Here is a 25,458-nt window from a genome sequence, read left to right as displayed (position 1 = left end):
TTGCGAATACCATGTTTCTCCGTTACATGAATATAATAAATATAATAAATGTTTGATACCGAAAATATGATAGAATAAAGACAGCCGAAAATCGGACAATTCCTTCCTCTAGTTTTGCTCGTATCAACATATTCGGCAAGAAATTTTTATTGGTAAAGATAGAAGAAGATATAACAGTGCGTTTCATCACCTGAAAATCCATTTCCAGTTTCGAACAAAGATCAATTCATTAGCGCAAACATCAAAAGGACTAACCATGCTTGTCACTATGTAGTTGTAGAACATATGGGAATTTAATTTTCCGAGTTCTCCGTTTTTCCTTCAGAGTTTCCCAAAAATTTTCAATTGTCATGTTTAGTTGGAATATTTTGGGTTGTAATATTTTTGGTTGAAGTAAGTGTAATATTTTTGTGGGACACCCTCGCCATTCCAGAGGAGGGAGGGGTGCCATACCATCATAGAAACATTTCTCGTACCCAAAAACCCTCACACCCCAAATTTGGCTCGATTTGCTTTATCAGTTCTCGAATTATGCAGAAATTTGTGTTTCATTTGTATGACAGCCCACTCTTAGAGAGGGGGGAGGAGTATCTAACCACCATAGAATCATTTATTGCACCCTTAAACCTCTATATATCTAATTTGGTTTCATTTGCTTGATTCACTCTCGAGTAATGAAGAAATTCGTGTTTCATTTGTATGGCAGCCCACCCTTAGAGAGGGGGGAGGGGTCTCAAACTATCACGAAAACCTTCCCCGGCCCCAAAAAACCCTACATACCAATTTTCATGTTGATCGGTTCAGTAGTTTCCGAGTCCATAAGAATAAGAACGACAGACAGACAGAAATCCATTTATATATATATATATAGAAGATATAAGATATAGAAATGCGTTATTTCGCCTGAAAATTTATTAACTAGCTAACCCGGCAAACTTCGTCCCGCCCATTTACTTGATTAATTCTCGAGTAATGCAGAAATTTGTGTTTTATTTGTATGGCAGCCACTCCTATGAGAGGGGGGAGGGGTATCTAACCACCATAGAAACATTCATTGCACCCTAAAGTTTCCATATGCCTAATTTTAATTTGCATTTGTTTAATTTGCTTGATTAATTCTCGGGTAATGCAAAAAATTGTGTTTCATTTGTACGGCAGCCTGCTCTAAGAGAGGGGGAAGGAGTATCTTAACACCATTAAAACATTTATTGCATCCTAAAACCTCCACATGCCAAATTTGGTTTCATTTGCTTGATTAATTCTCGAGTAATGCAGAAATTTGTGTTTCATTTGTATGGCAGCCCCCCCTTAGAGAGGGCGGAGGGGTCTCAAAATATCACGAAAACCTTCCCCGGCCCCAAAAACCCCTACATACCAATTTTCATGTCGATCGGTTCAGTAGTTTCCGAGTCTATAAGAATCAGACAGACAGACAGACATCACTCCATTTTTTATATATATAGATATTATTTAAAAATGATCTTCAATGGAACTTAGTTTGAGTCCCAATAGAAAATATGAAAAAATGTGCGTTTCAAATTAAAACAAACAACATTGTCAGGCGAGAAACATATTTTTACATACATTTTTCGACTTTTAAAGAAGGAGAACCTTTTCTTTTTCTCCAGTAATTAAAAAAAAAAGTCCTATCCAATCTAACGATGTCAATATCAGGACTTGAATAGCCGTGAAACTTCCTATGTATGTTGCGTTCCAGCTAACATTCATTGTTGTTCTCAATACCGGTATTGATACTGCTTAACGAAAGAGTAGAAGAACGGTTCAAAAGAAGTGGATCATTAGGTGAACGGTTAGCGACTGGGCTGTTCATCAAAGTGAACAGTATTACTCATCTTCAATCCATGGTCTAGTTTCCTTATTTGTTCTTAAATGTTTTTGTTTCGTGGCAAATAAGGTGAGCCGATGAGTATTAATAATTATTCTACATTTCACGACAACAAGCACTTATCAGTTGATAGAATCAAAGAAGAGGAGATGGCTTATGAGATGACGACATACAGTGGTTCAAAAGCCTTCAAATCGAGGGTTTGAAGAGAATTTTTGGCCACTCAGGCTAAGTCGCAAAAAGTCGATTTTCGGCCGAAATTTTTTTTTTCGATTGCTGTTATTGACATAAATCACCTTCATTGATAGTAGTAATGGTAGGATTGGTATAGATGAGTTGAAATTTAGTTTTGAAGTCGAGATTGAATCAACCATGTAAATATTTTTAGCAAACAAAAAAGACTAATAAACGTATTTATAAAAAAAAAATGGTGTTATATCTCGACGTTTTATGCATTTTAAAGTCATGTGGTACCGAAAAAAATTTGATTTTCTATTTTTTTTTACTTCCCCCTTGGAAGATTTTCGAGGATGAAAAAATCAAAACTTTGAGTGCTTTGAGGCACCCCTAAATCATGACCGATTGAGCTGAAATTTTGCACAAGTAATTTTTTTTGGACCAATAAACAAAATGTACACGGTCGGTTTTTGAAATTTGACATAACTATTTTCGCTGCCACCCTAGTGCACAGTGGTCAAAAAATAATAATCCAAGTAAAATTGAAAATTCCTCAGGAATACATTTTCGAAACATGATGTCTTCTGAAAAAGTTGATCTGATGATCCCTGGCCAAAACGGGGTGACCAGAGCTTAGTTCATAGTATCACCTTTCACTTTAACTAAACTTCGATATTTATTCCACTTCTGTGATGTTAGCACTACTATATACAAGAATACAATGATTTGACCCGCTCTAGACTGCCTCCTTTTATATCCGAACGATTGCTTCACTGCCGTAATCTCGCAAAGTGACGCAAGCGCCAGAGGGAGAAATTTTCAGTACGAGACTTTTCGCAAAATTGCATGTATAATCAGCATACGCGTACATTACGAAAGTCTGATCTGTACAAATTATGTACAATTGATGGAAATACATTGCCATCGGCTCGATTTTTGAAAAAATGCAGTTTTATTTAAGCTTTGTTACCAACGCCAGTTTGTTGTGGAAACAGCAACTTTTAATCGCTGTTTCCACAACCGATTGGCGTTCATCCATCAAAGTATGGGAGAATCTGTTTCCAAATATTTTCTACCACATGCCACTGTTAAGTGGAGCATGAGGTAGCATCAGGGAGAAGAGTTCTACACATTTTCCGTCATTGTAGTGTGTGTCGAGCGGGCCAACGTAGTTGAGAACCCGAATGTAACAACTATGCTGCCGTAATTTCGCAAACAGACGCAAGCGCCAAGGTTGACGTTTTTCGTTTTTTGTTATAGATCGATAAAGAATACAAAATACTTTCAATGAACCGCGAAATTTTGCAGAAATGTGGAAAAATGACCCCGTAAAAGCTTGAAAACGAAGTGGCGCAAGCGCCATTTCCATTTCCAGATCAAGCTGATTGTTATGCGATGTTATTTTTTATCTGATTTGATGGCATAGAATAAACGAGCTGGGACAGTAAATTCCACACAGCAACATATTCCATAATGGACGTTTAGCATAATGAGAGTCACATCTCTTCTCTCTTGTAAGAAACCACTTTTAATGTTTTAATGGAAAACAGTCCATCCCCACGCAGTGCTACATTTATAATAACCATCTTCTATCAGAACTGTAAACCACGCATTTAGAATCTTTATTTTAAAATCTCGTTCAATATTCAAGTTCATAAAATGAAAGTCAGCTTAAAGGAATATTTTATCCTAGATTGAGATGTATTTCTGTTATCATATTGCACATTACAATCTTTATTGTAACTAAATAATTAATCGTCATCAGTGTTATTGTTGATCGTGAGGTCTCCCCAGAAGTGTCGTTTTTTCTCAGGCATCAAGGGACAAAGCTTCTTGACGATATTTTCTTTCCTCGACTGCGCAATTCCTCTTTCGGAAGAATTGAAGCTTAGTGTTGATTGGAGGGTAAATGACGGTTTCTTCACTTCTTTCAGCTGAGTTTTGGTGAACAGTTGCACTCTCTTAAATTCTCCATCAAAACGTATCAAACGTATCTAGCAAAACTCAAAGCATCCTCGCGTGAACTGTATATGTTTTACATCAGATAATTTGGGACGCTGCTTCATGTGTTTTAATGCGGATGGCTTTAATTGTATTTTGTTTTGGAAAAAATCGGTGTAGTTCATTATTGTTACGATCGGCTTCTCAACTACATTAGCCTGCTCGACGCACGTAACAAAGTCGGAAAATGTGTAGAGCTCTCCGTTCTGATGTTTCCTCATACTTCGCTCAACGGCGGCATGAAACGCGTCAGCAGACATGAAAGTGTGTCCTGATTCTAAGTATTTGAACGTTATTTCTTCAGTGTTCACGAGTGAAGAATTGACTAACAGAATCATGTGAATGAAAAGGTTCCAATTCTTGTTCTGGCTAGAACAATTGTCTAACCAGTATAGAACCCTTTTCGTGGAACCATTCAAAATCAGATGTTTTGAGAAAACACTCATCAAATCTGATGACTTTCGTCCGCTTATGGTTTCGTTCCATAACATAACATGGACTGCTCCATTCTTTCCTCCTGCTAGTGGTGCAAATGTTTCATTCATGGCAACAATTCTCCTGGCAAAAATGACATCCTTAAATCGCTCCATTCTTGGCAACTGAATTACCTATTTTAGATCGAAGGAAAGATATAGGTATTAATTAACATGAAAAATATAAAAAAATTCAAACCTTCTGCATATCCACGGAAACTTTAAGACCTTCAGCAAGTGTTTTATCTTTTTCATATTCATGTCGCGATGTGATAGTTGCATCACGGTGTTTTAACCAAGCAATGCATTCAGCACATTTCTCATCATTCACTTCTGGTGCAGCTGAGACGAATTCGAAACTACAGTTACTTTCAGCTCGCTCAAGATGATTTTCATTCTCATCACTTTTGTCGTTGGCCATTGAAACTTCGTTGCGAAACTCAATCCCTTCGTAGTTCTGCTTTCGATGACCAGTCGTTTTCAAATGAATTTCTGCTACACGACACTTTTCACAGAGCTCATGACCAAGTTTGGTGAAGTGAATTTTCATATCCGATAGTATCTTATTGTAATATGAATAACTGCATCCTTTTAGAGACTTATCTTCACGCCGGACTATGAATAGTTCATGCATTTTCTTACATGTTAGATCCGACGGTAAGTAACGGACATTCGGCGCGTGCTCTCTTCTGTAGTGTGAAATGGTTGGATTGTAGGACAGTATATCTTCCTGTACAGCTTGTGCAAGAGGTTTCAATGGAACCTTCCTTAAATTGTGATTATTCACAGGCAGCACCTTGTTGGTTGATTTATGTGTTCTATATATTAAATTGCTAGAATAAATTACACATTATGAAATATTGACAATTTTAGTTACAAATAATAAACGTATTCTGTAACTTACTTGCTGTTCGATTGATATCCTAATGTGTTTAGAAAGAATTTCAAGCATACCGGATAGACAGAATCCCTTTCATCGGTCAGCCTAAAAGCATACGTATACGTCCGCTTGAATCTAGAACCACGTTCAACACGCCTACGTTTTATATCCTGACGAGAGCTGTGTTCCAGTATGAACGATCTTTTCTTATCCAAAGATATGTTCCAATAAATTTCATTGATTTCAAATCTTCTGCCTTTTGAAATGTGTGAAGAGCACTTCAAATCACAGAAACAGTCAACAGCTATTACGGCCCGTGATAGTTTTCTACGCTCTACATACTGCTGATGAGCTTCCTGGCGCTTGCAAAGTGGCTTTCTTCGGATCTCAACAAGTGCTTCATGGACCGCCGCTTCTTCAGATTCACTATCACTAGTGCTATCGTACTCACGAATTAGCTCCATATCGTTTCACTCACTTATATTTAGGTAAAACTTGGAAAACGCGAAAGAAATTTGACTGGTTGTGTGCAAAAATAGTTGGAGACAGATTCTCGCATGCTTTGATGGATCAACGCCAATAGGTAGTGGAAACAGCGATTTTAAATTCGCTGTTTCCACAAAAAACTGGCGCTGGTAATTTTACTCAAATAAAACTGATTTTTTTTCAAAAATCAAGCCAACGGCAATGTTTTTTCATCTAGTGTACACATTTTGTACAGATCAGATTTTTGTAGTGTACACGTATGCTGATTATACATGCAATTTTAAGAAAAGCCTCGTACTGAAAATTCTTCCCTCGGGCGCTTGCGTCACTTTGCAAAATTACGGCAGTATGGACAGCACCTTCTTTTCCAATCTAAAATGCAATTGAAAACATCCTTGTTGAGTAAGATAATGCCGTCCGAAATTATCCGATGTAAAGCAAATACAGTTTACGCGAGGATGTTCTGAATTTTGTTATAAGATGCGTTTCGATGGAGATTTTAGAAGAGTGCAGCTGTTCAGCAAATCCGACATTTACCCTTCGATCTCTCAGCTTCAATTCATCCGAAAAAGACATTGAGCAAGTGAGGTAAGTGAACATCGTCAAGATGCTTTGTCCCTTGATTGATGTTGTTATTTGAAATTAGTTGTCCCTTCTCGTTCATTCTATGCCATCGGAGAAGGTTCTAGAAGGTACTTTGTTAGTTATTGTTGGGAACCGTTTCGTTTCGACCAATCAGAATGAGGTATTTCCGTTGGGATAAAGATTGAGATTTTTTAATTGCTGGATAGTCAGTTCCATGACACATCAATTTTTGAAAAAAACAGTCAATATAAAAAGATTTTATATGGAATTTGTTCGTCTGATTCAAAGTAGAATAAACTTTAATTATGGGACTATTGTAACGACTGAACGTATCAATATGAAACATTCACAGATGTTTAGAGAATATACTCGGCTAAATGCAAACATTAGAACTTACTGCGATATTTGCAGAATTACAGTGGATTTTGTAAAGCACTATAAAAATCCTGGTTTTGGCACTTTTTTGACATCGATGCAAAAAAATTAAATAATTCTTTTTTCGTCAATGTAACAAATTATCCTCGTGCAGAATTTATTAGAGTTTTCAAAACTGCCTTTCGATTCGCCGTGCAATGGTTGTTTATCATCATCGAAGATGAAGGGATAATTTCTAATTAAAACTGAAATATCTCTGTGTGGGAAGGTCCTACAGGAACGTTCTTGGAACCAAATGAAAGCTGGTTGATAAGGTTAATTGGATTTGCTATTGAGTTGGTTAGCAAAAAATTGTGTTAGTGCAGAATATTCTTGAAAAAACAGAGAACAATCGATTTTTCAAATCATCCCGATATTGCTACCTATTATCACATCAAGATAGAAATACAGAAGTTGTAGCTTCAAAATGATGTACATCCCATCGATATGCGTTGATTTGTCACGAAGTTACAGCATGTTAAAAATCACTTAAAATTTCTGATTTCGCACTCTGTTCCTCTAATTTTTTTGTCGAGTGTATATCTATAACCGAACCAAATATCATAAAAATTAGAAAAAAATTCAACAAGTCTTCCACTGCTGATAAGCTTCTCTCATTTGTTGAGTAAAGATTTATTCCAAAGCGTGGATGATGAATTCAGTGAAAATTTGAATATTGATTTTTTTGCTGTAGGTTTCTCGGAAAAAATATGAACGATCAAAAAGTCAAGCGAAACACTAGCATTTCCGCTTATGCGAGGATTTATACCGTGCCTATTAATTATTTACATATCCGGTCTTCGCCCGAAGAAAGATATACTCTGTTTCTGGTGGGATTTGGGATGGATTCTGTATTATGAGCTACTATCAAGCAACCTGTTTCTCACATGTGTGGCTCGCAGCAGTTTTCGACGAGGGAGCAAACATGTTCTGTGAGGATAGAATATTTAGGCTGTGATGGTGATGGCGTAAGATTGTTAAACAAAACTAGAGATATGAAAAAAATGATAATGCTTTGGTTGAAAATTATGTTTTTGTTTTCCCAAAAATCGACATTAACTTTTTGTACAACCCAATATTAGCTATCCTGATTTATCCTGATTTTTATTTTCATTCTTCCTGATTTTTTCAAATTATAGTTGGCAACCCTGGTCGCAAGCATCTTAAATTAAGTTTTGAATTTCACGCAAAAATAGCCGACGACTCGGGATATCCTAATATACTGACAAACACTCAATTTTACCTGATTTTTCAGAAATGATCCTGATTTTGCCAGATTTTTGTGTTTTTTACTTCATCAGAATGAAAATTATCCGTAAAAAACTGGGATCCCTGTCAAATTTATCCCTGATTTTTGGAAATTCTAGTAGGCAACCCTGACTACAAGTGTTACAATTGTTACACGTATTTCTAATCGATTGATTTAAACATCTCAAGCGTCATTGAATAAATATTTCTTTTTCAAGTGTTCAGTTTTTTTCTTTTTTTGTTACATCCGATTTACATTTCCATTTTCTATTTTTTTCACTACGGCCTACTGCCGTTCTACGCATAGTTGTCCCATGTTACTTTTTGACAATTTTCACTTTTCATAAAATAAAGTGATGTTTTTATGCCCAATTTTCCGGAAACAGAAAAAAACTTATAGTTTGTTCCCAGTCTTTAAAAAACAACATCAAGCTCTATTATCGCATGTGGATATTGCGGGCATAATTGTATCACCATGTATTTTTTGTAGATCCATAATAAACAAATTAGTTCAAGTACAAGAATTTCATGTCACGCTTTCAGCACGGCTAATGCACTCATTTCTGGTTTGGAACAACGAATTAATTCTCAAACAAATAAAAAAAAAGTTTAACAGAACAAGTGTACATTTTGTTAGCGAATGCCTTACAATAATGAGATTTATATTCAGCAAAAGTATTGCAGATCACTCCAGTTAATTTTCTTTCTTAGAACTTAAAGAAAAAAATTTTTATTTATTTTAGAGCTATGCTCTACTTTTACTTAAAACTAAGCTTAAGACTAAACTGAGACTAATTTAAGACTAACTCTAAATTAAGACTAACTTTACAATCGTGGCCCTGCTCTATTTATATTGATCTGGTGATGCGTTGTTGTGAAATAGCATGATGAAATCATGCTATCGATTTCCTGGGAAAGTTCCGTTCTCGATAATTCGTCTGGTCAATGTTTATGTTTATGTCTCGATCGCCCGCCTGTCCGCTGGGTGGCTAATTTATGATCTTCTGCACTTTGTCTGGGATGATGTTTATGGGTGGCTATGCTGACGCGGCGCGATAATGAAGTCATCTCGGTGTTAACTCTTCCCCTCTTGATCGCTTTGTCCTCAAAGTTGATTAACGGTCCGGAATGGTGATGGCATATTAATAAAATTCTCGATTTCTTTCTTCCGCTCGTCCGATAATTCGATCGTTGGTTCTGCTGACTTCAGCTCATTCAATGCGATGTTTTGTGTCGATTCTTCTGGAAGTTGAACTTGAATTTTCGTGGTTGATCTTCTGGAGAGAAAGAAAAATATCGCTATTGCGGTTATGATGAGGATTATTGTCGTAGTTCCCAATGAACTGAATAAATTCAATGACCACTGTAATGACTCATTTTTTAGTTTTAGAGTATCTAATGTATCTCTATGCTCGAGTGTTAAGTTTTAAAGATAATCATTTGAAGGTGAATCAATGATATGCGCTTCATGAACAATTAGACCTGTTGTGGGATGATAAGGTCGTCCTGGAATATTGACATCGAGATTGGCGTAAAGTTCTCCGTTGATATAGATGTTACAGTCTTCAAATTGTAATAAAAAACTTCCTTCGAGTACTTGTGTTGAATTGCTGCAATTGGAGGTCACTTCAACCTTAGCGTCATTGATGAGAATAACTGCTTCGCTGATTCTTTTTACTAATCCTGTGGAGTAGACTTTTTCGAAAGTACAATTTGAATGCTTGCCTTGGATTAGTTTGTGAATACATTCTGATGTCGGTTAAAGAAAATAGCTTTCACAGAGATATACATTTTCTGGATTTTCGCATGGTTTTTCTAATTCGTAAATATGAGTTTGATTTCGCAAAAGGTAATTTTGTTTTATCCAAATGCGTTTGCTATTTTTGATAGTGGAATCAATATAGTTGTACTCATACGTATTTGTTGATACTTGGGGCACTTTCATCATGTATGCTATATGTGTATTGTTCAAGGTAACTTGAGGTGTTGACATTGAAAGTAATTCTTCATATGATGCGACATAAATATTGTGATTGTCCAGAAAAGTGGTAATTGTTTGAAAATCTCTCATCGATAATATTCTGCTGCTAGGAATGCCATGTTTTGCCATGAGTATGGCTTCTTCTAATGTTTCAACTTGATTTTGTAGTGAATCGAGGTTTGACAGGAGTACTAGCTGATTTATTTCCATGGAGTGGTTTTTGAGTCTCTCGCTTTCGACGGTTAATATTTGGTTAGCGACGTCTGTTATCTCCTGGATGCGTTTACTGATGGCTTCATTAATCATCACCTGTTTGTTGTTCTGGAGTATTAGGGCGTTCATCGAGCTGTTGATTATTCGTAGATCCTCTGCGTCGGGGCTTCCAGCTATCCATTTCCATATGGTTCCGATCGTGTTCCATCTTTTGGTCCTTCTTGTTTTGGGTCTTAATTTTAAATATGTTTCATACAATTTATAATTTTTTATCTGAATCAATTCATACAATGTGTTTGGATAAGGGTGATTCTGAATTTCTCTGTTTATGCCTGCTATTGTATTTTCTATTTCTAGTAAACTGATTGGGTGTATTATCCTGATGTAACCTATCTTGATTTTAGCTTCTCCAAACAATAGACACGCAGATTGCGAGTCTGAAAAGATGGAAAAGAATTTACAATTAGGGTTTTCTTAAATTTGCTTTGTGAATTTTCCTTCCATATATGTCTATTACATGTGTGTTATGGTCTTCTTTGATTTTGATTATTTTGTACCTACTTTTTCGTTTAGATATATCATTTGATTTTTCGTAAGCATATGTATCTGGTGTATAACTTGGATATGTGTTCTGTGGTAATTTTTCTTCTTTTTCTTTATAAAGTTTGATTATTCTTTCGTGTAATTTTTCTCTTTGTTTGTTAAATTCTTCTAATGGCAAATTATTTATATTTCTTCCCTGGTATATATTATGTGGAGTATCATTTGTGACTGAATGAACCGAATTGTTATATTTATGGGCTGCCTGTTGTATTAATTCGTTTATAGTTATTTCTGGATTTAGTGCTTTTATACACCTAGCTATTTCTCTTATTGTTGAATGGCATCTTTGTATTTGTCCATTTGTTTCAGATCTGTGTACTGGTGTTTTAAATATTTCTATTCCTAATCCTTTAATCTGTTGTTCCATTACATTTGATACAAAAGCGCTTTCATTATCCATTACAATTTGTGCAGGTACATCCCAATCGTATATTAATTGCATTAATACATCTTTGATATGTGCAATAGATTTTGATTTGATTGGTCTAATTTTTAGAAATTTGGAAAATTTGTCAATGGATGATATAAATAATGCATTTTGATTGTAAACGAAAATATCTATATGTATAATTTCTGCTGGATAATTTGGAATTGGAGTTTTAACTGGGATATACTTTTGTGGATTTCTATCATATTTTTCAGTTTTACAAATTTCACATGTTTTTACATAGTCTTGAGTTAATTTATTCATTTTTGGAAAATAGAAGTGCTTTATTAATTGTAGTACGTTTTCTTTTGCGTTTCTGTGAGCGAAATTATGGACATTTTTTATTTCTTCTAATTGTTGTTCTTCTTCATTTATATCTGTAACCTGTGTTTGTGAATATCGTGCCTTTACAATTTGTGAATTGAAATTTTCTTTGTATATTTCTTGTATTGTTGCCATTATTGGTTCATCTGTTAGAATTCCATTTATTATTCCTGGTATTAAAAATCTTTTTAATTTGTCTTTTAAAAATTCTACTGTAAAACGTGGTTCACAAAATATATGTCTCTTGAATTTTTCGAATGGAATATTCATTTCGTAACTAGATCTTGGATTGATTTTGAAAATTAATTGATTTCTGAATACGTTAATAGGTGTTTCTGTAGATGGGATATAGGAGTTGTCATCATTATCAGAGGAATGCTGTGTAGCGGTTAATGAATTAATTTGGATTCGGGATAATGCATCAGCTACAATGTTGGATTTTCCTGGTTTATAGTGTAACTCATAATCATGCTCTTCCAGATATGCTTTCCAACGTTTTAGCTTTGCATTACTATTTTTTGGGGATAACGTAAAAGTTAGTGGCATATGGTCAGTATAAATTTTGATTTTTGTTCCATAAATGAAATTTCTTAATGTGTTAAGGGACCAAACAACTGCCAACATTTCTTTTTCGTTAGTCGCATAATTTTCCTCGGTTCTTGAAAGAGTTCTGGAAATGAAAGTAATGGGTCTTTCTCCTTCTGGAAATTGTTGTGATAATACTGCACCAATTGCTTTATCTGATGTATCGGTCGTGAGTATGAATGATTTTTCAAAGTCTGGGAATGTGAGTACGTCTTCCGAAGATAGAATTTCTTTGAGAGTTTTGAAAGATTGTCGCGCTTCTTCGTCTAATTTGATCGAAAAGTTTTTTGACTGAGTTTTAGGAATTTGGCGATGGCCATCTTCCCCTCTTAAAAGTTTTGTCAACGGTTTAGCAAGTGTTGCGTAGTTTTTGACAAAACGCCTGTAGTATCCTGATAGTCCTAGGAATGCTCGTAATTCCTTCAAATTTGTTGGTTCTGGGTATTTTTGAATACATTCGACCTTTTTCATATTTGGTCTAAGTCCATTTTCTGAGACAATGAATCCATGAAATTCAACCTCAGTTTTCAAAAATTCGGATTTGTCTGGTTGTATTTTGAAGTTTGCTTTTCGTAATGTTTCGAAGATTGTCTTAATGTTTTTTAGGTGTTCGTCAAAAGTCTTACCGAAGATTATTATGTCATCTATGTAGACATAACAAATTTTACCAATGTGTTCACGTAAAACGTCATCCATTACTCTTTGGAATATTCTGGGAGCGTTTTTTAAACCAAATGGCATACGAACGAATTCGTATTTACCATTATTAACAGAAAAGGCTGTTTTTTCAATGTCTTTTTTAGCCATTCGGATTTGATGAAATCCGGATGCTAAATCCAAAGTTGTAAAATACTTGTTTGCACCTAAGTTTGCAAGGACTACAGATGTCTCTGGAATTGGGTAAGTGTCACTGATTGTTTTTGCGTTCAGTCGTCGATAGTCTATTACCATTCTATACTTTCTTTCTCCAGATGCGTCTATTTTTTTGGGTACTATCCATATTGGTGAGTTGTATGGGGACCGTGATTGTCTGATAATTCCATCCTTGAGAAGTTTGTCTATTTGTTTGCACACTTCGGATTTTAATGCCTGTGGATATGGATATGATTTGCTGTAGGTAGGATTCTCGTCTGTTGTTCTGATCTCAGCTTCAACTCTAGTGGTGAACGGTAGTTTTTCATCAGGTGGCTGAAATAAATCTTGAAATTGTCCTAAAAATATATCTAATTTTGATTTCTCTTCTGCTGTCAGGTGTTCATTCCTGATTTGAATTTTGTTTATTTCTTGAAATTTATGCTGTAACAAAGGTATTTCATAATTTCCTGGAAGTATCAATTTCTCTTTGAAGGTATTGATTATAGCTTTGAGTTCCTTTAATGTATCATGTCCTATTACTGCATCAAATGTTTTTAACTCGTTCATATGGTAGAATTTATTCATTATATTAGAATATGGTAAAAAGAACTTACCTTGTGAGTATTTGTTGATTAGAATGTCTCCTCCGACTGATGAAACTGTAAAGGGGTTTTTTAAGGTATGTGCAATTTGAGTAAAGCGAGGGTGAATAAAGTTTTTATTTGATCCAGTATCGACTAAAATTTTCAAAGGTTTGTTTGGATTACCATAATATAAGAAATATGGTAATGTTGACTTTAGCCTAAAAAATTGAATTCAACATTTTCTTCAATGAAATCTTCCGAATTTTCATTTTGTTCCCATTGTTGCATATAGCGTTCAAAGGTAGAATCATTAGACATCATTTCTTTGATTTGCTGTTCATGTTCCATTTCATCGGGTATTTCTGTATTATGTTCTTCAATTATTTGTTCAAGTTCAGGTTGGTTCACAGAATTCATGTTATACATTCGGGGTCTTTTTAGTGGTGGTTTAAATTGATTAGAAATTTGGGGCCTATTTTTGTAATTGACTTGTTTTGTTCTAATGGAAGGGTCTACTTCCATAGGTTCAGGTTTATTGACTTGATTGAAAGGATTTCTGGGGGGTTGAGGAGGTTGGTTGAAATTATTTCTTTGAGGTACTATTGGTTGATTATTAGGATATCGTTGAGGTCTTAGTGGATAATTGTTTTGGAAAGGTCTATTATATTGAAGCGGTCGCTGTGGGGGTATAAAGGGTAATCTGAAATTAGTAATTTCAGGTCTTCTTTTTGGAGGAATAGGAGGTGGTAATGGAATTTGGTTTCTTGGGACACTAGCGAATGTTGGAGTTCTATTTCTTGTTAATTGGTTTCTGAATTCTACATTTTGGAAAGATACACAGTAAGCATATGCGGCTGCTAACGAATCAGGTTTGTAATTTTTCAAGAATTTTCCTACATCTCCTTCTAGACCTCGGATGAAAGCATCGATAGCTTTATCATTATAATTCTCAATCATAGCACGAGAGGCTTCAGGATGTTGAAATCGAGGATCTGTTTTAATTTGGTTGGCAATAAGTGAGAGCAATCTATTGATCTTATCATAATATTGTTCAAGAGTTTGACCATGTTGATGCGAACTTATTAACTGATAGTCGAGAGTACCGAGATCCCTCTTTTCTCCATAGTATGTTAAAAGTGTTTTCTTAATTAATAGCCAATTTATGTTAACGTTTGATGCTACTAAAGCATCATTCGCTTCACCTCGAATTTTCCTTCTTATGGCTTTACACACCATATGAAACTTATTTTTTTCATCAGTTGTACTTTGATGATGAGGCTTGTAAAGATTGATTAAACCTTCAGCGTCATTTATCCAGATGCTGACCTCATTTGGTTCGCCGTTAAATATCGGTAAATCTTTCACCAAATCAGATAGCTTCTCGATAGACTCTGGGTTAACGGGTGTTCCGTCTGCGTTTTGGAGGAAAAGTGGTGGATCACTGTAATCCAACTCTTGTAATGCGATTCCTGGTCTTGCATTTTCGAGTACATTTACTCGATTGATCAGATCTTGAATTTGTTGTTGAGCCATATTAAGATGGAAATTTTGCAATAAGTCGGCAATGCTGTCAGGATCAATTTTGAAAGTTAAAAATTTTCCTTAAATATTAGTAACAAAAAAATATTCTTCTTCTTTAAAAAGAAGTCGCTTCCTAATAATAATTCTTCTTCTTTAGTAAAAGAAGGTCGTTCCTTAAAATAATTCTTCTTCTTTATTGAAAGAAGGTCGTTTCTTTAAAATAATTCTTCCTCTTTATTTAAAGAGGGTCGTTATCTAATTCTATTTGTTTCGTATTTTCGTATTCTTATTTAATTTCCTTATATTTTTATTTTTATTTTTGTGATGTTGTGTGGTATAATTTTATTTTGATAATTATTATTTTTCTTCGCTTTTTGCGGTATTTTTATATTTCACTTCGCTTTATGCGGTATTTTTATATTTCACTTCGCTTTATGCGGTATATTTATATTTCACTTCGCTTTATGCGGTATTTTTATATTTCACTTCGCTTTATGCGGTATATTTATAATAATAAAAAAAAAATTATTTGACTTACATGACTAGCCTGAACATCTCGAGGGTACTCCTTGAGACTGCGGGACAACGTACTTCTGGCCACCAATCCTTTATCAGTGGTGATCTCAGCAAGCTCCGGTACGCGTGTTCAGATGGTCCTTACCGATGTCCTATTACTACCTTTTATCTCAGCTTCGCCGGGTGCGAATGGAATCTGCTGAGCAGGAACCTGGAGTGTGTTGCTCACCTTCTCAGTACGTCGCGTTGGATCCCTTTCCTCAGGATAAACCAGCTACTCAGGAACGTTACGTACGGCTGCCTTGTTGCGATTGGGTTAAGCGGTTGATGATAGTCCGGATGTACAAATCCTTTAACAGTTGTACTATTCCGGTGCTTGTGATATGGACTACTTCACTTTAACGTTGTAATACTCATAACACTTGATTCCACACTATGACTATCACTGCACACTCTGGGTCCCTATTCGGGCGCCAGTTAATTTTCTTTCTTAGAACTTAAAGAAAAAATTTTTTATTTATTTTAGAGCTATGCTCTACTTTTACTTAAAACTAAGCTTAAGACTAAACTGAGACTAATTTAAGACTAACTCTAAATTAAGACTAACTTTACAATCGTGGCCCTGCTCTATTTATATTGATCTGGTGATGCGTTGTTGTGAAATAGCATGATGAAATCATGCTATCGATTTCCTGGGAAAGTTCCGTTCTCGATAATTCGTCTGGTGAATGTTTATGTTTATGTCTCGATCGCCCGCCTGTCCGCTGGGTGGCTAATTTATGATCTTCTGCACTTTGTCTGTGATGATGTTTATGGGTGGCTATGCTGACGCTGCGCGATAATGAAGTCATCTCGGTGTTAACTCTCCCTTCTTCATAAAACGATGTTTTTATGCATAGTGCTTCGGGAAAACATAAAAAAAACTTATTGTTTGTTCCCAGCATTTCAAAAAAACAACATCAAGTTCAATTGTCCCATGTTGATATTCTAGGCATAACTGTCCCACCATTAATTTTGAAGCCCGTAACCAAGATTGGTTAATTCAAATGAGGGGATCTTTTCACATTTCATTAAACAATAGTTTTCTGCTTCTAAAAAACCCAGCGTATTGCTAAATAGAGATGCTTAAAGCGTCTGGTAGATAAACATGTCACAAAACTTTGATTGCGTTTTTCTCAGTTGCTGATTTTGGAACATGGGACAACTATGCATAGAACGGCAGCATAGTCCTACGTTGAAACACTTTGTCAAACTTGCACTTCTGACGGTGAATAGTAAAAGCAGATATACAAACATTTAATTTTGGCTATTGAAAGGTTTTCTTTTCCTATTGTACTAAAGAGTGAAATAAAAATTAAATCAGAGCAGTTAGCTATCCACAGTATGTGGCAATCCTAGACGAGGGCGTACTTATTTCTTAATCAACCTCACTTAAAAAAAGTTATTTGTAAATCTAAGAGCTCTGATATACAGTATGTTTCAAAACGTTGAAATCACTCAATTTTTTAAAGTTTCCAGCGATTCAGAAAAGCTTGATTGGATTCCGCAGCTTGTTTGAAAATTATTTGGATCTGATTGGGAACAAAGGGAACCTGTGCAACTTGTTGTAAAACAAGCAAAACTGATGTTAATTCATGAAAAAAGAAATAGTTTTAATGGCGGTTCATCTGGTTCTTAAAAGTTATGAATCATCAGCACTTTGGTTTTATTGAATGTCACGTGCCTGATCATAACAATGGAGGTTATAAAGCTATTTTTTAGAGATGGATAGTCATTTTACATCATTTCATCATTCCGAAAATCTCTTTCTCATCCTTAGAAGCTATAGTTATGAAACGGAGTGTAGTATGGGAAAAGTTTTCATAGTTTTATTTTTTATTGTATTTAAGTGACTTTCCACACTTTTGGCTGGTTCGTCACTTTACTTCTACTTTCGGAAGAATTTCGGGAGTGCGAATTGAACCTTTAACGTGAGAGATTTCATAGAAATAATATTTGCTAGGAACTCTGATTTTTGATATGCTTATGTTTATATGTTTATACATGTTTCAATAAAATAGACTCAGTATTTTAGGCATTTATCAGGTACCATTAGGTATCACCCTAAGACAGCTTATCGAATGACTCCACCAGCAAGAAAAGAAAATGCAAATTGTTTCCTGTGTTTCATTACATCCAGTCATTCATTTTCCGTTCGCTCCGTTTCTCAGCCCAGCACACCAACGATAAAATCATTCCTGTATTCGGAACAAACCGCCTCTTTTTTACCGTATTTTGCTCTTATCTTCCACTATTTTTTTTTTTCATTTCTTCCTTTTTATTCCATTGTAGATTATCGGAGCGGGACTGTTTGCCTTCACGATCTACATCCGGGCCGAGCCGGGCTTCGACGAATGGATTGCGCTGCTGGATATCTACCAGTACTACATCGGTGTGTACATCCTGATTGGAACCGGGGCGCTGGTCATGATTTTTTCCTTCCTCGGCTGCTGCAGCGCCCTGATGGAGCACTCGTTGGCACTCTACGCAGTGAGTTTTATTCTTGACTTTTATCTGCAAGTGCGAACGGCGGGGGGAGGGGGAATGCATCACTGCAATCAGTTTCCGGATCTGGAAAGCTTCCGCACTGGCGTACTCGTATATATATTGGCTGACAAAAAGTTTTTTTTTGCTGTTGCAATGGGAATATGAAAATTACGTTACTCTCTCTGCACTCGGTAACTCGGTAACTTTCCACAGAAACAAACATATGACTTTCCCCGCATGCATGCAATGTGGGCGGACTTTCCCGCCCATATTTGCTCCCCTCGGCAACGGAGGGAAAAAATGAATGTTTTGCGAACAGTAATTAGTGCAAGTTTTTTGTTTACTCTTTCAACTTACACTCGCGTTAGCATTCCCTATCGTGCGATCCACATTCTGCCTCGTTCCTCCGGCGCAGCTTCTCTGAAACCATAATGGCCTCATTTCTCCAACCCGTCAGCACTTTATGATTTTTCCTCCGAGCGGAGCGAGTTATTGTAATTTTCTGAATATTTTAGTTTAACAACTCCACTATGTGTGACCATTGCCTTGGACGATGAGCTTTCTATTGTTGGTATTGGAGTTGGGATTTTTTTCAGATTATTTGCATCTAATAATTTACATCTCCTAACCAGTCTTCCGAAAAACACTTACACATGTCCACGCGATGTGAAAATTCCATGTTTTTGTTTGAATTCGAACATGATTCTCGCTAGTGTTGAGTGTCTATCCCCAACACGAACAATGATACACAAACATAGACATGTGAAAACAAACACGATGTTTATAATTCAAGAACATCATGTACAAACATATCACCCGATGTCGCAGTATTCATTGCTTTCGTTTCGTTTCTTTTCATACACGGAAAGATATTATTCATCCCAAAACATTTCTTCGTAGAATACTTTTTCACAGAAACGAACTTGAAATTTAGTTCGCATTTCAAAAATTGCACGAACTAAGAGGCAATAAGTTCATGCACCAAAATATATATTTTTATTAAGGCTCATATGGCGTCAGCCTAACGGGGCCGGGAGTTCAATATTTTGACAATGTTTGCTTACAACTATGTTAGTAATATGTAACCGATTACTCGCGGTTGACTCGAGGTTAGTATTACAAGTGTTCTCATAATTGGGATGTTGCAGTCTTCAGTGCTCTGTACGTGTGCCCGACATGGGATACTTCCTATTGGGATGCAGCTGACCGTTAATCAGCAACGCCCCCCTAGTCTGCACCCCATATCTAGCGTGGTGCGTCTTTTTCGACTCGAGGAATGCAGGATAGAATGATCACTAGCCGGCGCAATCATCAGCTCGTGTAGAGTTGTCATGAGCGGTACAACCTTTGGCTCTTGTTGAATCATCAGTGGACTGCACAACCTTCGGCCCGTGTATCTGTAAAAAGTGTGTGTATGTATTGCCGCGACTAAGTAAAATTTTATAGATCGTTCATGCACATTTTGCAAGTCTGATTAAATAATCCTTGGTTTCGTTCAAAGAAAACATTCTCTGAATAGAAAGAAGCTTTCTATTTTTTTTTTGCGTGCATGTTGGCAATTAAAGTATGGGGAGCCGACTGCAAAGCGGGCGACGTCGTACAAATGCTGACCAAAAAAATAAATACCCAAAAATTAGTTTTAGATGCAACCTTCAGCGGCACACAGCAGAACCAGCAGAGAAATTTCAGCGGCTAAAACACACCATTAATTTCTCGATGTTATCACAAACTGAATGAAGGAAAAAACTAAAAGCTACACTTACACTGCACTACATATGCTATGTGTGCATGCGATTGCATCATCCTTTCTTCTCCTCTTCTCCGCTCGTTTTATAGCTCGGGTCGCGATCGTCGCGAACAAGCAGTATTGGCCATTTGTATTCAAAGATCCAGCCAAAATTGTTGTTCCCGTGGTCGAGTGGTTAGCGTCACGCCTAACATGTCACTGCTGAATAATTCAATTTTAGTACTTGTTCAAATAGCTAATAATAGCGAATGTTACATGAATTCAATATATAAATTGATGCGTGCCCTAAATAATGATATCAAATGTGAAAAACTCTCATATCAATCGATATTTATTTTGTTCAGAACAGAAAAAGAGGTTTATTTTATTTGCCCAATATTTTTGATGAAGCACCCATTGTCATGAAAGGAAAGCATTTTTTCCTTGTCAACATACCAACACACCACGCGTTGAGTGGTGGTGGTGTGGTGTCCGATTCGCTTCTTCTACTCTACGCACTGCCGGTGCTTGGGGTGAAAATGCAAGAGAAACTGTACACCATGTTCGAACATCATGTGAAACATTGGGATTAAACATCGTATGTCCAAACATACCACGAATACAAACATGTCACATTTTCTAACATAGGTACGAAAAAATCATGTTTGTACTCAAACACAAAACTGTGAACAGCAGCGTGGACATGTTTATTCCGGACGCAGTGTTTTTTGTGAAACATGGAAGACTGCTCCTAACAAATAAAAAAACCTGAACCGGTGAACCGAGGCATTCCACCTATCAACACGAATTTCATATTTTTGATTCAGATGAAACTTTGTCAACTTGTTTGGCACTAGGTACGATGTCATTTTATGGTATAAGTGTTTTGAATACGACCACGAATAAATTTTGGAAAGGGCTTACGCAAATGGTACCATTTCACAAAATAAATTGTAACGCCAAAACGGGTTATTTGATCGAAGTGGTGTTTTAGGCGAAGTTGTAGATTATAATTTTGTGGTTCTGGAAAATAAACACACTGAATAAAACCTTTTTTCTACATTGTTGAAAAATCTAAATTTTTGCACAATTAAGCCCATATTGTCTTCAACAACTGGGAAAATTTGGTCATGGGCAAATGAAAAATGATTTTTATAACTGTTAACAACTTGCGACGAGAGTTGAGGTTGAAGTAGCTTTCCAAAAGCTCAGAACGAAATTGGTGACCAATTAAGCATGAAACTGGTTGTGGACACTCCGGCAAGAAAACGTGGCTAACGAAAAAAAAAACTTCGGAAAACGCGTGAAAATTCGATCTTGGTATGCTACTGCTGCGATGGATTTATTTGGACTGACTGATCGATACAATTCATTCTATTTTTTATAATTGTTATCTGAATTAAATAGATTGACGCGAACTATGTGGATTACGATTTAAAGCATACAAATTCCCTACACAGTAACTACTTCTTCGACAAATTCATTCAGGATTCAATTCATTTTAGATATTTTATAATTTCAAACGAAAATAACAATTTTCTGCCCTCAATAATGGCATTTTAAAATTTCCTAAATTTCTAGCTCAAAAACTATAATACGTACAAATTCTCTTCAAAGGATTAAAACTATGAAATTGTTTAAATTTTCATAAAAAATAGAAATTCATTTTTCTCAAAAACGTATTTCTTAAAAATTTTTATAATATATGAATAGAATTTTCAACATGTCATCCATACATCAGAAAATGAGCACTTTTAGAGGGAAAAAGTTTTTTCTAAAAAAAATACAACTTATCCTAAATTTAATTAATGTCAGGATAGCGATATGGAGGAACTTAGATATAACGCGTCGTGCACAAGTTACGTAACGCTAAAAATCGGGATTTTGGACAACCTACCCCCTCCCCCCTACGTAACGCAATTTCCTATCTCTAATACACAGTAAGTAACACAACCTCGACCCCCCTCCCCCCTTCTCGCGTTACGATATTTGTGCACGATGCCTAACGTACATTTTACCACGATACAACGAACACATTTTCAAAGGACGAATTTCCTCCCAACTCGTCTTAGGAGTTGGCAGCACCATCTCAGATGGGCATACTTGAAAACTCCAAAACAAAACTTAGACTACTTTAAAAAAGTGGTCCAAGTCCAAGGTCCAAGTTTTTTTCCTAATTTTTATCAAAATTTTCAACTCAAAAACTATAATAATAACAGAATTAAAAGAGTAGAAAAGCATGAAGGTGAACAATATCTATCTCCGTCTGAGCCGTGTATGTGGCAAAGTATGCGCATGTTTCGCACACTCGTATTAATCTTATATTGCTGTATCATGTATATTATACAAATGCTAACCAGTATTTGTGAGTCATGACATTTTCAGTTATGTTATGTCTCATTTGATGTCATAAATCGGAATGACAAAACATGAGCTAAAAATCAATTTTGGGTGTACGAAATTGTTTAAATTTTCAAAAAAATACAATTTTTTTTAAATTTGCACTGAAAAAAGAATATTTTGAAAATTTTGAAATTTTGTGTTAAACACAAAAAATTAATTTTAAATTTTCGAAATATGTGTTTAATAGTTTTTTTTAAATTCTCAAAAAAATAATAAAATTGCCATTACCCTTATTTCAATATATGAGAGACTTGTTGGCAGTTGTATGGACTATTCATATAATGTTTGTTCAGAATTTAAAATAATGCTTTGAGAGAAACGAATTTGAATTTTCAAAATATTTTTTGTTGGAAAATTGTTTGCTATTTTTAATGGAAGCTTGAATAATTTCCTAAATTTCATGGTCCGACCAAAATTCTTTAGTTCTTATAGTTTTTAAGTTGGAATATTGTTGAAAATTTAACTTTTTTTTAGCTTTTTCGAAAAAATATGACTCAAAAATTTTAAGAACTACAAAATTGTAGTCAGAAAATTAAATACAGGAAATAATCTTTTATAAAAAAACAGAAAAAAAAATTCAAGATTTTTTTTAATGATATTCATAAAAGATACACTGAAAAAAAAAGTTTCAAAAATTGAAATTCATTTTCATCAAAAATATTCTGAACGAAAATTATATGAATAGTCCACACTAATACTACCAACAAGTCTCTCATACATCGAAAGAATAACACTGTTACAGGACGAATTTCATGCCAACTCGACTGGCCGTTGGCAGCACCATCTCAGATAGCAGTGAAACGTTGTTGGTGTAAAGACATGGGTCGTTTAAGCAACTTTGCATACTTGAAATATTCGAAAAATAATTAGACATTTTGGAAAAAAGACAATTTTTTTTTCTTAAATTTTTACAAAAATTCATAACTTAAAACTATGATACCTACTAAATTCATGTCAAAGGATGAAATGTAGGAAATGGTTTAATTTTTTACGAAAAAAAATACCAACAATTTTTTGGAAAAAAATTTCGCTGAAAAAAAAGTTATTTTAAAAATTAAAATTCATTTTTTTTTAAAACGTTTTTTTTTTAAATTCCCAGAAATATAGATATGAATAGCCCTTAAAATTTCCAACAAGTCTTCCATACATCGGAAGATGGGCACTTTTACAGGGAAAATATTTTTCTAACAACAACTTTTTTATATTTTCTTTGAAAAAAATACAACTCATCCTAATTTTGTTTAAAGTCAAGATAGCGATATAGTATATTCGATAAAGTGTTAGATATTATTAAAATGTGAACTTTTGTCGAAGACGTCAACTTTCTATCTGTTATAGTTTTTAGAATATAAATCATTTTTGTACGAAGATTCCTGAAAAAAATAATGTTTTGCTCGTAACATTTTTGTGTGTAAATTCTCACGTTTGACATGTTTTTGACATGTTTCAAAATAGAGAAAAGTTAGCAGAGCTTGTAAATTGCGATAATTTAAACATGAAACTGTTACGAATTAATCATTAATAGTATTTTTTCAAAGACAAAAATGAGAAAGTTGTTGTTCGAAAAACTTTTTCCATGTAAATGTGCCAATCGTCCGATGTATGGAAAACTCGTTGGAAATTCTAAGGGTTATTTATATCTATTTTTTTTTTTAATTTTAAAAGCATATTTTTTCGAGTAAATTGAATTTTAATTTTCAAAATATTTTTTTCAATTAAATTTTTTTCCAAAATATTCTTTGATAATTTTTAATAAAAACCTAAGTAATTTCCTACATTCCATTCTCTGACCATCTTTTTGCAGATGTTATAGTTTTTAAATTGAAATTTTTCGAAAAAAAAGTTGAAAACCCCAAATTAAGAAAAAACCTGCAAAAAATATCAGACCTAAAAAATTTTAATCAAAGAATGGAATGTAGGAAATTATATTGGTTTTCATTAAAAATTATCAACAAAAATTGTGGAAAAAAATTTCATTGAAAGAAAAATATTTTGAAAATTAAAATTCCTTTTTCTCGAAAATATATGATTCCAAAATTCTGAAAGAAATGAATATAAAAAGCCCTCAAAATTTCCAACAAGTTTTTCATACATCGGACGATGGGCACATTTACATGGAAAAAGTTTTTCGAACAACAACTTTTACATGTTTTTCTTTGAAAAAATGCTATTAATGTTCAATCCGTAACATTTTTTTGTAGAAATTATCGCATTTTAAATGCTCTGCTAACTTTTCTCTATTCACAAACATGTCGAACGCGAGAATTAGCACACCAAAATTTTACAAGTAAAACATTATTGTTTCAGGAGTCTCCAAGAAAAATGTCATATATTCCAGAAACTATAATAGATAGAAAGTTGAAGTCTTCGACAAAAGTTCATATTTTAATAAGATCTAAAACTTCATCAGATACACCATATCGCTATCTTAACTTCAAACATAATTAGGATTAATTGTAATTTTTTTCAAAGATAACATGAAAAATTTGTTGTCAGAAAAACTTTTTCCCCTGTTAAAGTACCCATCTTCCAATTAATGAGTGACTTATTGGAAACAGTAAAGACTATTCATTTAATTTAAAAAAAATGGAAGAAATGAATTTAAATTTTTAAACTAATTTTATTTTCAGTTCATTTTAATTTTCATAATTAAAACATTTTCCTTCATTTCATTCTTTGACGAGAATTTGATAGGTATTATAGTTTTTGAGTTTGCCATTTTTTGTAAAAATCGTCAAATTCTAAAATGTCATAAGAATTTTTTTTTTTCATTTTCCCTGGATCAAATTTTTACCGGTTGTTGCATACAATATGGGCTTTCATTGTGTCAAAACCTTAGAATTTTTAAAAAGATGTAGTTTTTAAGACATATTCCATTTTTAAACATTATTTTCAATTTTTTGTGGTCAAAGAAAAAAAAATGTCATCTTACGTCATACCGAACAAGTTGACAAAGTTTCAGCTAAATCAAAAATATGAAATAGAGGAATTCTTCGGAAATTCGTGTAGATTGGTGGAATATCTCTCTTCAATCCTGTAAATTTCAATTTGACGGGAGTAACTTCACGTCTAGGGGATAAATAT

General features: G+C 34.6%; 1 protein-coding gene across 1 annotated transcript in view; it reads left to right on the top strand.

Annotated features, from left to right (window-relative positions):
* The window catches only part of LOC129769989 (tetraspanin-2A), a 197,661-nt gene that overhangs the window by 75,137 nt on the left and 97,066 nt on the right, over positions 1 to 25,458 (top strand). The window contains exon 2 of the mRNA XM_055772544.1: positions 18,051 to 18,248. Coding sequence (XP_055628519.1) covers positions 18,051 to 18,248 — 198 coding nt within the window. The remainder of the gene's footprint in view (positions 1 to 18,050; positions 18,249 to 25,458) is intronic.

The sequence above is a fragment of the Toxorhynchites rutilus genome, chromosome 2 (assembly GCF_029784135.1).
Source record: "Toxorhynchites rutilus septentrionalis strain SRP chromosome 2, ASM2978413v1, whole genome shotgun sequence".
Classification (NCBI taxonomy): Eukaryota; Metazoa; Arthropoda; class Insecta; order Diptera; family Culicidae; genus Toxorhynchites; species Toxorhynchites rutilus.
The sequence above is the reverse complement of the archived record's forward strand: the minus strand, read 5'-3'. Positions and strand labels throughout refer to the sequence as shown.